We start from the raw sequence: 17,304 nt of genomic DNA on the forward strand, positions 1-17,304 counted from the left end.
GTTCACACGTTACAAAGTGTATTTTAATATATAAGGTGGACACTTGATATGGAATTAACTTTTACATTATTTTACATCATATTGTTGAAAATATCTTTTGACATTAGTATTACAGGAACCGAACGTTGGTGATTGGAAGCCAGTTTCTATTTTTAGACAATTGGAAAAAATCTTTGTTCTTTAACATTAACTTTTTTAACATTAAATGTTGTTGAAGCACATCATGCAGGTTGCTGAAGATGCAAGTCTGTGTGGTTTTCCTGATGCATATGTTGAAAAGAGATTATACCATTACAGTCATAATAGTGCTTTTCTGCTCCAACAGCTCTTTAAAATAAGTTTAAAAAACGGAGAGTACTCTATTATTTAAAATTTCAGCTGGGTTAGTTCACTCCATTTCTAAATGTCCTAGTACCCATCTATATGTGGAAAATTAGAAGTTAGGTTATATAACTGATCTTAACAGTAACAAATTCTGCTTGCTCTGATTTTCATGGAAACATCTTGAGAACATCCAAATGTAGTTTGCACGAGTGCTTATGCAGCTGCTGGGACAGTTATTGCTGGATTGGTTACTAAAAGTATAATTTGAAAACAGTGAAGTTTAGCTGACAGAACCATTATTGGTGATAATTCCTGAGACGGGAAGAACCCAGCTTCCCCCTCAGATCCCACAATTTGCTCTATATATAATGTAGACATATTGTATCCAAGATTATTGTGTAAAATATCATATATATCTTATGAAATATAGTTGCATTTAGCAAGGACACTTGAATACAGTCTATATCTTTTTATATATTTTACTGACATTCCCCCCCCCCCCAAAAAAAAATCAAGAGAGAATGGGAGAAAAAGGCAGAAAACTAGAAAGATAAAGGAATGGGAGGGCTGGGGAAGGAGGAGAGCAACATTTCAGTTTCCATCCACTAAGATAGTTTGCATATCTGATATCAAGAATCTTGATTGTAAGTAATTTTTGGAGTTCTGGTATCCTTTCAAATTTAAGAGAGAAACTGATTTCTAGACTTATTATTACTTTCATGTTATCTGCTAACCTAATCAATACAAAAGGTCTAAACAAAAATCAAATTTATTTTGTAATTGCAGTGATTTTAGTGCTTAAGAAAGGAGATGGGATAGCTGACATAATGTCATCTCAGTACTTACCCGCAACTACCATTTTATTTCAATGTTAGCTTTTCTGACCAATCTTTGTATCTATTTGCCCTTTGCAGTGATTGATTTTTTTTAAATCTAAGACTAGTAGAAATCATTTTTTGCCTTGAGCAAGCAAGATTAAATGCCACTTCTCTCTGTGTAAATGTTGTGCATTATGAGCATCTTCTAGAGCCCACTGAAGTCAGCTGAGGTTCTCTGGTTTCAGTGGGGTTTTGGTCAGGCCTTAATATGCTACATGTGCTAATCTGCTACATGTACAAGGGTAATTTGCAATATAGAAATGTTTCTTGCAACAAAGACACTTGAAAATAAACATTTTCTTCTTGTTTTGAAGAGAGAACTATATCTGTTCTTTTTTTTTTTATTATTTTGACAGAAGAGTAGCAGCTCTGAATCCTTAAGTGACAAAGGTTCTGCTGAACTGAAGAAAAGCTTTGATGCAGTGGTATTCGACGTTCTCAAGGTTACACCAGAAGAATACGCCGTAAGCAATTAGCAAGTTATCTTTTTGTGGGAATACTTATACTTTTGGTGCTGTTTCTTTTTCCCTCTTAACCCTATATCTCCCCACCTCCCACCCAAAGGGCTTCAAAAAGAGGCCCTCTGTGGTTCTTTTGGTCACAGGGGCTGACTTCCTCCAGGCTGGACAGTACAGGACATATGTTTCTGGGGGGGAAATCTAAGATGGGGAGTGTTTTGGGGTCACCCTGCAGTATAACCAAGACTGATAAGAGCCTGAGAGTAATCCAAGTATGGCTGGCAGGCTGCAGTTACACACAAACGCTCAGGTTGTGGCTTGCATGCTGGAAAGTTGTTTTTGAGCAGCCCAAGTTGAAATTCCTTCAGCAAGGCATTGTGAAGCACCCAAAGTTGCAGGGCAGGGGTGACAGCTTCTCGTTAGTCTTGATTGTACCCTGGTATGTTACAGAAAGGTGGTTTTATGATTTATAGCGTTGGACTCAAAATCTATGTTGTTATGAACATAAGAATGGCCATACTGGGTCCGATTAATGGTCCCTATAGACCAGTTTCCTGTCTTCTGACAGTGGCCAAAGCCAGCTGCTTCAGAGAGAATGAACAGAAAAGGGGCAGTGTTGAGTGGTTCAGTCCCACCTTCTGGCAGTTGGAGGTGTAGGACACCTGGGGCATGAGGTTGTGTCCCTGACCATCTTGGCTAATAGTCATTGATGGACCTATCCTCCTTGAACTTATCTAGTTCTTTTTTTTTTAATCCTGTTACATTTTTGGCCGTAACATCATCCTGTGACAAGGAGTTGCACAAGTCGACTGTGTGTTGTGTGAAGAAGTACTTCCTTTTGTTTATTTGAAACCTACTGCCTATGAATTTCATCAGGTGACCCCTAGTTCTTGTGTTGTGTGAAGGTGTAAATAACATTCCCTATTAACTTTCTATTAAAAGTGAATGGTATAGAGACCTCTTGTTATATCCTCCCTTACGGCAGGTCTGCACTAGAAGCACTACATCGGTGCAGCTGTGCCACTGTAGCATGTCTGGTGAAGATGCTCTCCTGCATCTTCACCAGACATGCTACAGTGGCACAGATGGAGTGTCTCCTGCCGATGTAGTGCCAGTGCAGACAGTGCTTAGGTTGCATCGCACAGCCGGGAGTCTTTTTCACACCCCTGAGTGATACAACTTTGATTTAAGTGGTAGTGTAGAACTGCCTTTAGCCATCTTTTCTAAATTGAACAGTCCCAGTCTTTTTAATCTCTCCTCATATGGAAGCTGTTCCATAGGCCTGATCATTTTTGTTGCCCTTGGGCAAGTCACTTTTAGTTTTGCCTCAGTTCCTCATCTGTAAAATATGGTTCATAATACTTGAATTATAATATCATTTGAGCAAGATTAGATCCAGATATTAGCTCCTCAGTGTGAAACTGGTAGAATTCCCTTCGTTCATGAGAATTGGTAACCTTTAAGGGCTGCAGTAGTGGTGTAGAACAGTGGTTTTCAAACTTCTTTTCTGGTGACCTAGTTGAAGAAAATTGATGCCAGCAACCCAACGGAGCTGGGGATGAGGTGTGGGAGGGCCTCAGGCTGGGGCAGAGGATTGGGATGCAGGGGTGGGGCTGGGTATGAGGGGTCTGGGGGGGGCTCAGGTCTGTGGCAGGGGGTTGAGGGTGTGGGAGGGGGTCAGGGCTCTGGGCTTGGGAGTACAGGCTCTGGGATGGATTGAGTTTGAGGTGCAGGTGCAGGAAGGGGCTCTCAGTTTTTGGGAGGGGGGCAGAGGAGGACTGAGGTAGGGGATTGGGGCACTGGTTTATCTCGGGAGGCTCTTGGTCAGCGGTGCCATGGGGGTGCTAAGACACGCTTCCTGCCTGTCCTGGCACCGTGGACTACGCTGTTCCTCGGAAGTGGCCTGCGGCAGGTCCGGATTCTAAGCGAAGGTGCACAAGTGGCTCTGCGCAGCTCTCGCCTGCAGGCAGTCCTCCCCTCCGCCCAAGCTCCCATTGGCTGGTTCATGGCCAATGGGAGTGTGAAGCCCCGTACGGGGCCCCCGTACCTAGGAGCTGGATCTGCTGCTAGCCACTTCTGGGCTGCAGCACGGTGTCAGAACAAGTAGGGACTAGCCTGCCTTAGCCGGGCAGCACCGCTGACGGGACTTCTAATGGCCCAGTCGGCAGTGCTGACCAGAGCCTTTATGACCCAGTGCCTTATTCTGCCACCCAGTACTGGGTCATGACCTGCAGTTTGAAAATCACTGGTGTAGAATGTAAGCTGGCTGTCCTCTTTTTATAATAGCCTTTTCTCCGAATGCTTCAGTTAGTTCCTTCTTGATCTATAATAGATGCAGGAACTCCCTGTTAGACTGTGCATCTGTATTTCTTTAGTTCTTCTGGAGTTGCTCATGTATCCTTATAACACTTATCTGTACTTTTCCAGCCTTACGCTAAGGAACTGAGGTCTATCTGTCTAGGGCAAATGCCTAAATTCCTTTTGAGAACATTGCCTTGAATTCTCCAACATACTCTGCAGTGCTTCAGTACTTCTTTTTGAGCGAGGAGGTTGTGGTGCTTTTTCATAGTGCTCTGGTTCCTACCCTGACATGTCAGTTTCTGTTTGATATACCAGACCCTATTTAGATGTGATGTGATGTGGTTTGGTTTGGTTGCTGAGACTTCAATGTTTGTCTTGGTAGTGAGGCACAGTATTTTTTTCCAGTGTGACTTGGGGTGGTCCAGCATATTGGTTTTGGGGATTTCAGGTTTCTTAACATATTGAGGCTACTTGGTGTTCTGAGCATTGGGAGGATCTTTTATCAGTCTCACTGACAGTCTGATGTGGTTTTTAATGCTTCGTACCTGTCTTTCGGATATGGTTTTGAAGAAGGAAGTATTGACTTTAATGGCTTCAAACCATAGTAGAACTATATGTCCAGTAGGAATGGCAATTTTTTTTATTGTATTTTCAGTCTTGTAGCCTAATAGGATACGCAGGGATGTCAGATTTCCTGTGGATATCATCTTATGGACTGAGAAACTGTGCACGATACCTCCAAACCCTCTTTGAAATCTTGGTATTGGTGTGGGATAGCATTTTCCCTCTGGAGAGACACAATCTGGAGGAGCAGGCAGCCAGTCAGTTCTCCGCCTTCCTGGGAGTGATGAAGTCAGGCTCTAGCCCTGGGACAGTGGGTGGCAGGTTCCAGCCATGGGGCTTCTGGCTTTGTTCTCCGGCTGCGTGGTGGTGGCTCTGGCCCTGAGCTCACCCCCCATCACTCTTGGCTCCCACTGCCTCCCCCAGTGCCCCATCATCCCTGGCCCGCAAGCCCTCCGTACCTATCTCTTCATTCAAGGCTTAATTTGTCCCTGGGCTTCTCAGGGCTAAGTAAGTCTGCTGTGAAAACAGATATTTGTAAGTTTGTTAATATAACATTTCACAGCAGATTTTAGTAAGCTAGCAAGTCTTAAGAAACAAAACAACCAAAAAAGCAAAAGAAACAATAAAAAAGACAAAAATGTGCAAAGCACCTTATTTATGTTTATTCTTTACTGGAACTAAAGAAAATAGAGAGACAGCAGTACACTTTTATTATTGTCTGCAATAAAAGAAAATCCTACATAAATAAATTATAATGATTTGGATATGCATATATGCATATTTGTTTTTCCTAAAGTTAATAAAATAATATTTTAGGAAAAATTGTCAGAGCAGCCACCCGCAAGAGTTGGTGGCCACACTCTGAGGCCACCAAAAAAGTTTGCTGTGAGAACCTCTGATAGTCCTCACTCAATTCATAAAACCAACCTTTGAACCTATGAGTGAGTGCTCCCTCTTAATCTATTAAACAGTATTCATCATAGCAGTATATTTTCCCAGAAGAGTAAGGGAACTGCAGGCTTTAATGGTAGATTCACCATTCAGTTTTCCACAAACACAGAATGATCCTTCATCACATCCTATGTTTCAGCCCAAAGCGGTAACTAACTTCCCTCAAACAGTCAGTTGCTCTGCCAGTATTCTTTCCGAGCTTTCATATGCACTTGGATAAATAGAGACTCTACACATTACTCTATTATTTTGGTAAATTATTTCAAAATATCTGTCACCAAGTATGTCTGTGACACTATAGACCAAAAAAAAAAAGGTTCTGGTAATTATTTTTTGACACATAGATTACTTACAAGGCATATTAATACAGAACTTTTGTGTTATTAATTTAAATTACAATACAGAACTGTATTTCCTGCACCTGTCAGAAGCAGTGCAAAGGCTTGGGGGAATCAAGGGTAATGGAAGAGCCGAGGAAGAGGGAAGGAGCCTGAGAGTAAACCTAGAGGGTATTGGGTGTGAATGGGAGGTTTTTCTTTTGGGGGTGGGTGGGGAATTGTTAGGGTGTTGGGAAGCCTACCCATGCAGACCCGGGCCGACCCCAAGCCTCTCCCATTCAGTCAGGCATGTCTACCCCTCTCCACACACCCCTCATTCTCCTTGGGTCTCTGCAGTCCCCATCCCCAGGCTCAACACTATCAGCCCACTAGCTCCTGAGCCCATGCTCCAATCTGCGCCCCCCACCACGAGCCATTCTGAATCCAAGTCTGTGGGCCCTCCCTCCCCCCGCAGCCCTGTGTGCCCCACTCTGTCCTAACCTGGCTCTGCAGGCAGGGTGCTGTGATGAACTCTACTCCTGGGGGAATTCTGCGGCAGTTGACATAGAATTTTGTATTTTCCTGCATAAAATACATTTTGCCTAAGTGCTGCAGTTCCGTGTTTTTCTCACCTGAGGCTGCTGTGGCGCTAGAACAGCCAGCACCTCTTAGGCAAAATGTTTTTTATGTGAGGAAGATAAAAATGATGCGAGAGATGAATTCTGCATGTCCACAGATGCACAGAATTCCCCCAGGAGTAACCCAACTTTGAGGGTATTTTTACACCAGTTTGCTGGGCAGTACTGTGACCAAAAGGACTGTATCTAAATGAATCTGGTATCTCTCTTATTGCTTTGGCCTGACTGACTGGCAGATGGGAGGCTATATCAAGGTTAATTTATCTTGTGAAAGGTTGCTGCCAGTATCTCTTCAGATGTTTCCATTGGAGATATCTGTATAATACACATGTGCAAAACATTATTGTTTGAATTTAGGCTCAAGAGGGAATCCTGTATGTGGCTCTCTGTTCCAGAGCTTGTTTCCAAGGTAAGGAGAGACTAAACTCTCCCATCCACTTCATTTTTCCAGATGTCTCTTTTTTTCACTTGAATGCTTTATTTACTTTACTGGAAGTTTATTTGTTAAATTGTTGTCTCTTGTAGACTTGACTGTTTTGTGCACTGTTGGATGTTTAAGAAGAACCTTACTCCTCCTTTGTATTTATGAATTAGAAAAAAAAATTAAAAAAACCTTTCAACACTTTGGTTGATTGTTGCAGGAGCAGATTTATTGACTTTTTTTTTACTCTTCAGGAGTAAGAATTGTTCAGATAATATATTTAGAAAAAGGTAAATTACTTATAATTATGCTTCTCAATATTTTATTATATTCCTGGAATCTCACTGGCCTCCCTAGTTGCCCATGGTATTTGGAGATTCTTTTAGAATTATCTTCATTCTTACGCCTAGCTTTCTTTTTTTTTCTTTTTTTTTTTTTTTGGTGGTATTTTTGATTGTGTTGGTTTTGCGTGGGCTGTCATCATGGAAGCATCACTTCCTGTGCAATCAAAATAACTAGAACATTTGAAGGGGAAAATATCTGTATTTAGCAGTAGGTGGAATGTGATGGATCATTAAATCTTAATGGCTCAGGGAGAACTGTTACCCTTGACTAAGACCCAGGAGTTGAAAATTCTGCACAAAAGATACCTTTACAGAATCTGAACTACAGGGAATTAATTTACCCTTCACTTCACAGGTATGTTATGAAGATAAATTCATTTGTTTGTGAGGAATTCAGATACTAGGCTGATGAGTGCCTTAGAAAAGTCTTTTTAAATTTAAAAAAAACTCTCAGCAAGGTATTTTTTTAAAAAAATGTCCCTCAGTGCTGTATTTTTCTCAATCCTATACAGTATACTGTTTGGCATTCCAAGCTCAGCTATATGCAATACCACAGTGCCTTCTCTAATCTGTGGTACCTCTATATGGAGGAAATAATGGTTTGGTTTTGGATTCTGGGGTCTGGAACATGAATGGTCATTACACTTACATATTCAGGTTAGCTGGCAAGGCTGAATGGAGCTCCACTGACTAACTCCTATTCAGCCAGTAGAGGATGATGTTGAGCAGCAATGAGGTATGTCGATTTAGCCAGTCTGCAGAATCTAGATTACAATTAGAGAGCGAGATACAAAAATATTATTTTCTCTGTTTCATATTTCACAGCACTTCAAAGCCACCAAGTCAGCTCTAGTAAGAGAAACCGTTAATTTGCATTAAGGTTTTAATATGTTATCTGTTGAGTCAGAATCTTAACATTGCATAAAAATCCTTATTACAGTCTTTTTCCATTACTCAAATTATTCTCCAAACTAGGCAGATGTTCATTTTGTTAAATGGAGCTTTTGCTAGAGTTTCTAAATTGAGGTTGACTGTTCTGCAGTTGTAATGCAGTTTACACTGTCCAGCGAATGACTTTCCTTTTTTGCCAACAAGGTTTGAATATGCATTCATTTTTTTTCCTAATGAGACAAATCTTTACTTTAGGGTTCATGTTTGTGTGAATAGGCTTGAAGTACTCCATGGCTGACGTTCTACATTGTTAACTGAGCAACCAGGAGGTGGCATATCTGCTTACTGGTGGAGGCATTAACTGGATGTAACTTCTCTTCTGGTGTTAGTTTATTTGTTTGATATCCTATTCTGCTCATTCTTGCTGATACAAGATAAAAACAGATAAACTAAAAAAAAAAAAAAACCCTCAAAAACAAACCTTTTATTTTTATTCCTGTAGGGAAGCCCATCCTCGACTCTTAGTACTTTTACTACTTTTCTTTTAATTGTTCAATTCCATTTGGGTTTCCATTTATCCTATCTGCTTCCCACATTATTACAGGAAGGCTATATAATGAAGCAATAGCTATAAGATTTTTAACTGGGCACACTGATGTTAATGAGAAAAGGGCAGAATGATATTGTATTCAAGAAGATCTGTTGAGATTTATCACACTCCTGGTTCAGTCAGTGCCAGAACTGATGAAAACAATTTTATATGAACTCAGTAAATACCTCTGAACATAAAACCGTGTCCACATTATCAGAATTTCTCTTCAACACCAGCTGAGAGGTTTACCAGCAAGGACAGAAATTATGTAAAATCTGCAGCTATGCTACTTTTCACTATTCTGGAATAAATCTGCTTTGCCTGCAAGCATTTGAACTAGTCTGAAATAGAGATATTTGACCAAGTAGGATATTTTGGGCTGCTTTCATCACACAGTAAAAAAGGATCTAGTCATCTTCAGCCACCTTTACAGAGAAACATTAAGTGGACAGAGTTCCTGTACACACGATCCATTAAACCCAAGGCATGTCTCAGCCATGGAAGAAAAGAACACTACCTACACTATGCAACTGATTGCAGTTTAACAGCTCTACACCCAGAAGCATATAGTCCTAACAGCACTACAGTCAAGGAGGATCATATGCCTACAGAGCCTGAGCTCTGGAAGATTTTTAAACTGAATGATATGGCCCCTCTTACTTGCATTTTTCCCTAAAGCAGTCCAGCTAAATCCTCAATAAACAATTTCTAAATTGTAAAAGGACCTGGTAATCCTTGAGGAGGAAACTGAATATGTTGGTTCTCCTCCTACTGTCTGTAAATTTTCTAGTTTAGCCTGTGTGAGAATCTTTTCTTATATATTTTTTCTCCTTCCCCTCCCCCCCGCCCACAGGGAAAACTGTGTGGTGGTAATCACTGTAGTATTTGAACACCTCAGAAATAATAATGAATTTATCCCCTCCACACCCATGTGAGTTAAAGTACTATTATCACTACATAGATGGGGAACTGAAGTACTGCAGCACCTTGTCCAATAAAGAACACTGTGGCAGAGTTGGGAATTGAACCTGGATTTCCCAGCTCCCAGTACAGTGCCTTAACCACAAAATTGTTTGCTTTTTCAGATGTTAACTTCACAAATTACATAAATTCCTTGAAGTATGAGCATTCGTCTTGAAGGATTCTTCATTTTTTCGGGATCCAAGAAAGCCAGCATTGTCATATAGAAAGTAATGCTTCTCCCTGACACATTCTAGAACTATTACCTGGAATGCATATCCAAATATATTTCTCTTTGACTGTCTCTGCTGTAGGTTGGTTGGTCTTCTGAAATCTTTCTAGAATCTGTTTTATCTGTCCTTCCTCTTTTTCATTCTAAGCTATGGAGACATTCTTAAATTTATGTATAACATTGCTAGACATATTCTCTTTCTGGAATATAGAAGAATGAATTTTCACATATGGTTAATTTTAGTAGTCAAAATACTTATTCACAAAGATCTGCCCGGAGGACAGAGCAAAGAGATATTGCAAATTTACAGTTGTATTGCACTTACAGTTTTTTTCTTGAAGGATACTGGTAACTTGATAAAGAAAAATGATTGTGGTAAACTTGTTTCATTTGATCAATTCAAGTCAAGATGAGCATTTCAGAACTCTTCTTGAAGTATCAAAAAAACTGAGCCACCAAGAGAAGATGAAGTTGGCCAGAAAGCACCAAAATCTTCTTCCATGGATTTGTGAGTGCTGAGGACTTGGGAAAGAAATTTTATTCTGAGTCTGCACTACCAAAATCAGATTAATAGGCATGTTTTGAATTTAACTTCCTCATATTCCATTTGGGCTGAATCTTTCCTTGCTTGGTTTTAAAAAGTCATTTTTTTCAGGAAGCCTGAGCAAAATTGATTGAGTTGTTTTCATAAAGTAAGCATCATAAAATACATTTCCCACATATTCTGAACTGAAATGTTGTCCTCTAACTTAATCAGCTCAAGTGAGACACTTCAGTTTGGCTTGTTTTGTATATATCATTGAGGCTTAAAAAGCAAGTCAGGTTTTGGGGGGAAAATAGTTAACTAGTTTTAAATGTTTGAAATCTGCAGTTTTGCTTGTGTTTTAGAGTTCTTTTTTAATACAGTGTAAAAATATATTTATTATAAAGTTGCAAAGGAGATTGTAAGCTCTGCAAGTCAAATGGTTCTTTATCAAGGAACTTGTAAATTCAGTACTGGGATGCCTTCGGGTTGTGGACCACTCTGCAGGTTCATGGGGCTCTAACAGAGATTGTAAACTTTCCAGGGGAAAGCCTCTAGGCTGGAGTGTGGACATATGATGGATTTATATAGAGGCAATATAATATTTTCTATCTTATGTATCCCTTTCTTAATGATTCCCAACATTTTGTTAGCTTGTTTGATTGCCACTGCACATTGAGTGGATGTTTTCAGAGAACTATCTACAATGACTCCAAGATTTTTCTTAAGTAGTAACAGCTAATTTAGACTCCATCTTTTTATATGTATAGTTGGGATTATGTTTTCCAATGTGCATTACTTTGCATTTATCAACATCAAACTTCATCTGCCATTTTGTTGCCAAGTCACCCAGTTTTGAGAGATCCTTTTGTAGCTCTTTGCAGTCTGCTGGGAACGTAACTATCTTGAGTAGTTTTGTATCATCTGCAAATTTTGCCACCTCACTGTTTACCCCTTTTTCCAGATCATTTATAAATATGTTGAATAATACTGGTCCAAGTACAGACCTCTGCGGGACACCACTATTTACCCCTCTGCATTCTGAGAACTGACCATTCATTTGTATCCTTTGTTTCCTGTCTTTTTAACTAGTTACTGATTCATGAGAGGACTTTCCCTCTTATCCTATGACAGCTTTCTTTTGCTTTAAGAGCCTTTAGTGAGTGACCTTGGCAAACGCTTTTCTTAAGTACACTATATCCCCTGGCTCCCCCTTTTCCACGTGCTTGTTGACCCCCTCAAAAAATTCTAGTAGATTAATGAGGCATGATTTCCCTTTACATAAACCATGTTGACTCTTCCCAAACAAATCATGTTCTGCTGTCTCTGACAATTTTGTTCTTTACTATCGTTTCAACCAGTTTGCCTGGTACTGGTTGGTTAGCAGTTTTCCTGCATCTGATGTACTTAAAATTGTTTTTGCTATTATTTTTGGAGTCTTGGTCTTGCTGTTCTTCTAAATTATATTTTTACACTTCTTTTGGAAAAGTTTATGCTCCTTTCAATTAAAAGTGAACGTTAAATCCTATTGGGGATAAAGGATGCCTTTTTACCTCTGACTGCTTCTTTTACTTTGTTGGTTAGCCATGGTGGCACTTTTTTGGTTCTCTTACTAGGGTTTTTTAATTTGGGGCATACATTTAAGTTGAGCCTCTATAATGGTGTTTTAAAAAAGTTTCCATGCAGTTTGAAGGGATTTCACTTTTCGCACTGTACCTCTTAATTTTCATTTAACTAACTTCACTTTTGTGTAGTTCCCCTTTCTGAAATTAAATGCTACCATGTTGGGCTGCTGTGGCATTTTCTCCGCCTCAAGGATGTTAAATTTAATTATAGTATTGTCACTGTGATCAAACAGTCCGGCTATAGCTACCTCTTGGACCAGATCCTGGGCTCCACTTAGGACTAAATCAAGAATTATCTTTCCTTTTGTGGGTTCCAGGACTACGTGCTCCAAGAAGCAGTCATTTAAGGTGTCAAGAAACTTTATCTTTGCATCCCGTCCTGAGGTGACATGTACCCAGTCAATATGGGGATAGTTGAAATCCCCCATTATTATTGAGTGAGTTTTTTTTATTTTTATAGCCTCTCCAATCTATCTGAGCCAATAAATAGTGGTTGACCCAGGGAAATAGAGTGAGAGTGACTGTATAACCGGGTAGTTAGGGCATTCCCTAGGATGTGAGACCCAAGTTCAAATCTGTGATCCATGGATTATTTATTTATAAAAAGTGGCACAGTTTCAACAGGAGAGATTGAGAAAAAAACCCACACTGGACTATTCTGTAACCCTGTGGCTAGGACATTCTCCTGCAATGTAGGAGATGAAAGTTGTTGTTTTTTTTTTTTTAATCCCTACTCCACATCAGGTGATTGTGGGGGTGGGGATTGAACTGGGGTCTCCTACATCCCAGGTGAGTTCCCTAAACACTGAGCTAAAGGTTATAGGGGAGGCTGCCCCTGCCTCATCACCATTCCCTTTTTGCTCTCCTGGCCATTTTACCAATCTAGTTCTCCTCTGTTAGGGTCAAAATGCTTGAAATCTAAAAGAAAAGACTTTGAAGTGGGTGGAAACAAAATATTTTGTTTTGACCTCACTCAAAACATTTTCGACTCGATAATTTACCCAATTGAAAAATATCATTTTGGGTTGACCTGAAAAAACAAAGTAAACATCACCCCCTACCCCTCATGTATTTGAACTGCCAACTGTAAAATCCATTGTAAAGCCTGTTTGGATTGATAGCTGCAAGGAGGTAAAAATAATTGTAGTGGTCAGTGATGAAAATGACAAGAAGTAAACACCCTAGCAGACACTATAGTTGTGACTGGAAATAAAATCAAAATATGAGGAGATATTGATGACAAAAGTTAACAGTTTATACACAGACATCGTGCTTGTACTTAATATTCCTAACAAGCTAAGACTTTCATTGAGTTTGATTTATTGTGACAATTTTCTCCTGAAAGATAATTTAATAACTATAGGCCGTTTTTTAACGGTGTGGTGAAAAGTCTTTTATTCTAGAATAATTCACCTTTTCCTTGTCTTACAAAAACAAACTAAATCAGTGTATTTTTAGAACAGATGGTTTCAGTCACCCAGGTTTGTTTTCAAATTAAAAAGCAGTTCTTCTGTTTTTAGCATAAACACATAATGTAGACTATTGTGGTTGGTATGGGTGAGAGAATTGCAGAAAGAAACTCTTGCATAAAGGGTGAGTATGGAATAATAACTAACTGAAATTCACAACTTTTGTTCTATTATTCGTTGCCTCTTAAATGAACTTGTGAGGCTAGGTCTGTCTGATTTCTCTTAATTTAGAAAACTAAATACAAAATCCATCTCTGTCAGTAGTTCTTCTCACACAGAAACACAGCTCCTCTTGTCACCTTTGCTAAAAACACAAACAGAAAAGCAAACCACTGTTTATTAATTCTAGCTGGTGGGAAGGAAGACAATTCTTTTGTGTTTAATTATTGGTATATAAACTGATACTATAGTGAGAGATGCCATATAAGAACCTATAGAAACAGGAAAAATGGACTTTTGTCTCATGTCTTGGGACAGTAGAACCACTCAACTTTGTGGTTCACATGCTACAAACATGAGAAATGACACATTGATTAATTAGATGCAGAAATGTTTCAAAAGATACACATATAATAAGAGATGGCCGTTTGGAGCATTGAGAGAAACTGGGTTTGTGAGGAATTGAAAGTGCTTTCTTGGCGGTTTTTAGAAGTCTTTCTGTATTTGACCTGATAGCTTATACATTTTAAATCAGGACTCTCATAAACAAATGCAGATTTTGGTTCATAAGAATAACATACTTGCTTGTAGATAGGATTTTGTTTATTTGAATAAATGTAAAATACTGACCATTGGTTTATACTTTGGATATGCAGCATGTCTTAATGGTAATAGCAAAGATACTTGTTGTTAACAGATTCATAATATCTGATATTTCCAGCATGATTATAGTGAAACAACACAATATAACAGAGTAAAACATGTACAGTTGGCACCTTTATAACCATGTAGGATTTTAAACATACAGAAAATTAATTTTGAATGTAATGTATGACTTTGTATTTCAGGGTCAGATAACACTAATGGATGTCCCAGTATTTAAAGCTATTCAGCCAGAGGTGAGTAGTTCACAGGTTTTGTTTTCAATTTTAAATGAAAAGGATCAAGATCTTGTGATGTCAACCAGCAGACACAAATTCTGGAACTGGAGAATATGTATGCTCAGTTATCCTGAGTTTCCATTTCTTATAGCTTTGAAGCAGATGGCTTTAAATATCCTGAGGATATCTGGATCTAATAATGGTGTGTTTTGGGAAAACTGTTGGAATTTAAACACAGTCAAGTAGTAATGATAAAACGAAGTGTCTGAATTTCTTTTGCAGTGTTTCTGAATATTAAACATCTGTGGCTGAATATATATCCTGATACTTTAAAAGTTCAAACTTTTCTTACTAGTTGAAAGACACATTTGTTATATTGGCGGTGTATTGTCTTTGGACCTAAATGATAATAAATATGATCATAATATGCTTTTTGTACATTGATTGATTGTATACTGATAGGCCTGTTTGACTTTTTAGTGTCTGGTTAAATTTTCCATATAACAAGTGAACTACATTCAGGGCCGGTGCAACCATTTAGGCGACCTAGGCGGTCATCTAGAGTGCTAGAATTTGGGGGGCACCATTTTCTTCGGCAGTGACCGCGGTGGCCGGATCTTCGGCTGCCCTGGTCATCACTGGCATTTACGTGGAGGGAGCTGGGGCAGGGAAGCGTGGGGAGGGCCCCCTGCAGCAAGTGGGGGAGGGGGGACTTGCATGCAGGGGAAGTCCCTGCTCCAGCTCACCCCTGCCCCGCCTCCTTTCCGAGCACGCCGTGGCTGCTTCACTTTTCCTGCCTCCCATGCTTGCGGCGCCAATCAGCTTAGGCGCCGCAAGCCTGGGAGGCCGGGGAAGTGAAGCAGCCACGGCGTGCTTGGGGAGGAGGCAGGGAGGGGTGAGCCAGAGGGGGGCCTCAGGGCGGAGGGTGGGGAGCTGCGGGCGGGCCTCATGGCGGTGGGGGGGAGCTGCTGTGGAGGGAGGCTGCGGGGGATGGGAGGGCACAAGGTGGAAGTTTTGCCTAAGGCTCAAAACATCCTTACACCGGCCCTGACTGCATTGCTTGTCTTATTGCTAGTTCTCTAATTTACATAGAATACCCATACGCCTGAATGTTAATGAAGTAGGTGATGAAAAGGAAATAGTGGATACAAGTATTAATAATACCCCAAAACATACATCAGCAGTTGAGTGCTTCGTTCTTTTTTCTACCCAAAGCACATAAACGGAGTGAGGATTATAGTATTGTTCTACCCTTCCTGATAGAAGTGTAGAATAATGGGATGCCTTCCCTATGGTGAATCCCTTTCTCTCTCCCATAAACCCACTTTGTGGTTCTGAAAAAGATCTTCCTGGATCAATTGGGATGTGGCCCAAAAATAGGTGATGGGAAGAGACTGAGTGATTCTACCATCTCCACTACAGATAGAGCATGTGAGCATAAGGAGCTTTTATGTCTAAGACTATCTTGAGTAGTCAAAAGAATTCTTCTGCCACTGGCCATTCCAGTGTTAGCTGTTTAGCTCTGCATTTAATATAGCTTGGTCTATTGTTGGTACTATTTTTAGCTGTTGATGCTTTGTGCCAGTGCTGTCTCATGCAGTTACTTCAACACCTAACTTGTCGTCTTTTAACTTGACCTAACTTCTGGGCCACTTTATGTAGTTTGTCTAATATTCTGATTAGTGGTGTGTTTCATTTCTATGAGAATTGTGGCTGATTTACACTAGATTAATTGGAGTTACAACTGAATACACAGTTCCCAACAGTCCTGGGTTTTGTGGGACTGTTATACTATCCCCTGTCCTCTTAGAAGTGAGGGCTGAGCAGTACTTTAACCCCTCACAGCGCCTGGAGCAGGCAGCTGAACTCAGGCATCACTTGGGACAGGAACAGTAGAAGCCATTTCTGTGGAGCAGGCTCACCTGCAACTCCTACCTACCCAATGCGGCCATGACATAAGTCCCCCTTCCTCCCCTTTTTTACATTGGTACCTTCTTTGCATTTTGTCAAATCTGCAGTGAAAGTGTTTTTAAAATGAACATGAGCTGGGTCATCGTCAGAGACTATCTGCTATAACATGAAATATATGGCAGAATGCAGGTAAAACAAAGCAGGAGGCATACAATTCTCCCCCAAGGAGTTCAGTCACAAATGTAATTAAAGCATTTTTTTAATGAGCGTCATCAGCATGTCCTCGGGAATGGTCGCCAAAGCATGAAGGGGCATATAAATGTTTAGCATATCTGGCATATAAATACCTTGCAATTCTGGCTACAGAAGTACCATCCGAACTCCTGTTCTCACTTTCAGGTGACATTGTAAATAAGAAGCGGGCAGCATTATCTCCCGTAAATGTAAACAAACTTGTTTGTCTTAGCTTTTGACTGAACAAGAAGTAGGACTGAGTGGACTTGTAGGCTCTGAAGTTTTACGTTGGTTTTTTTTGAGTACAGTTATGTAACAGAAAAAAATCTACATTTGTAAGTTGAACTTTCCCAATAAAGAGATTTCACTACAGTTCATGTATGAGGTGAATTGAAACATTCTTTTTCTTTTGTTTACAAATATTTGCACTGTAAAAGTGGTCATCAAAAACAACGTACACTCTGATTTCAGTTACAACACAGAATACAATATATATGAAAATGTAGAAAAACATCCAAAATATTTACTAAATTTCAATTGGTGTTCTGTTTAACAGTGCCATTAAAACTGTGATTAGTCGCGATAAATTTTTTAAATCACAATTAATTTTTTTGAGTTAAATCACGTGAGT

The 17,304-nt window shown here is 39.9% G+C and overlaps 1 protein-coding gene across 7 annotated transcripts in view; it reads left to right on the top strand.

The window, feature by feature from the left end:
* RALGPS2 (Ral GEF with PH domain and SH3 binding motif 2) overlaps nucleotides 1-17,304 on the top strand; it is a 283,620-nt gene that overhangs the window by 62,906 nt on the left and 203,410 nt on the right. For 5 of the 7 annotated variants that reach the window (XM_050963225.1, XM_050963224.1, XM_050963223.1 and 2 more), the window contains 2 exons: nucleotides 1,559-1,666; nucleotides 14,496-14,546. In XM_050963225.1, coding sequence (XP_050819182.1) covers nucleotides 1,559-1,666; nucleotides 14,496-14,546 — 159 coding nt within the window. Of the gene's footprint in view, nucleotides 1-1,558; nucleotides 1,667-6,788; nucleotides 6,841-14,495; nucleotides 14,547-17,304 lie in introns of all 7 variants that reach the window. The other 2 variants (XM_050963227.1, XM_050963226.1) reach the window with 2 other exon arrangements.

The sequence above is a fragment of the Gopherus flavomarginatus genome, chromosome 7 (genome assembly GCF_025201925.1).
Source record: "Gopherus flavomarginatus isolate rGopFla2 chromosome 7, rGopFla2.mat.asm, whole genome shotgun sequence".
Taxonomy (NCBI): domain Eukaryota; kingdom Metazoa; phylum Chordata; order Testudines; family Testudinidae; genus Gopherus; species Gopherus flavomarginatus.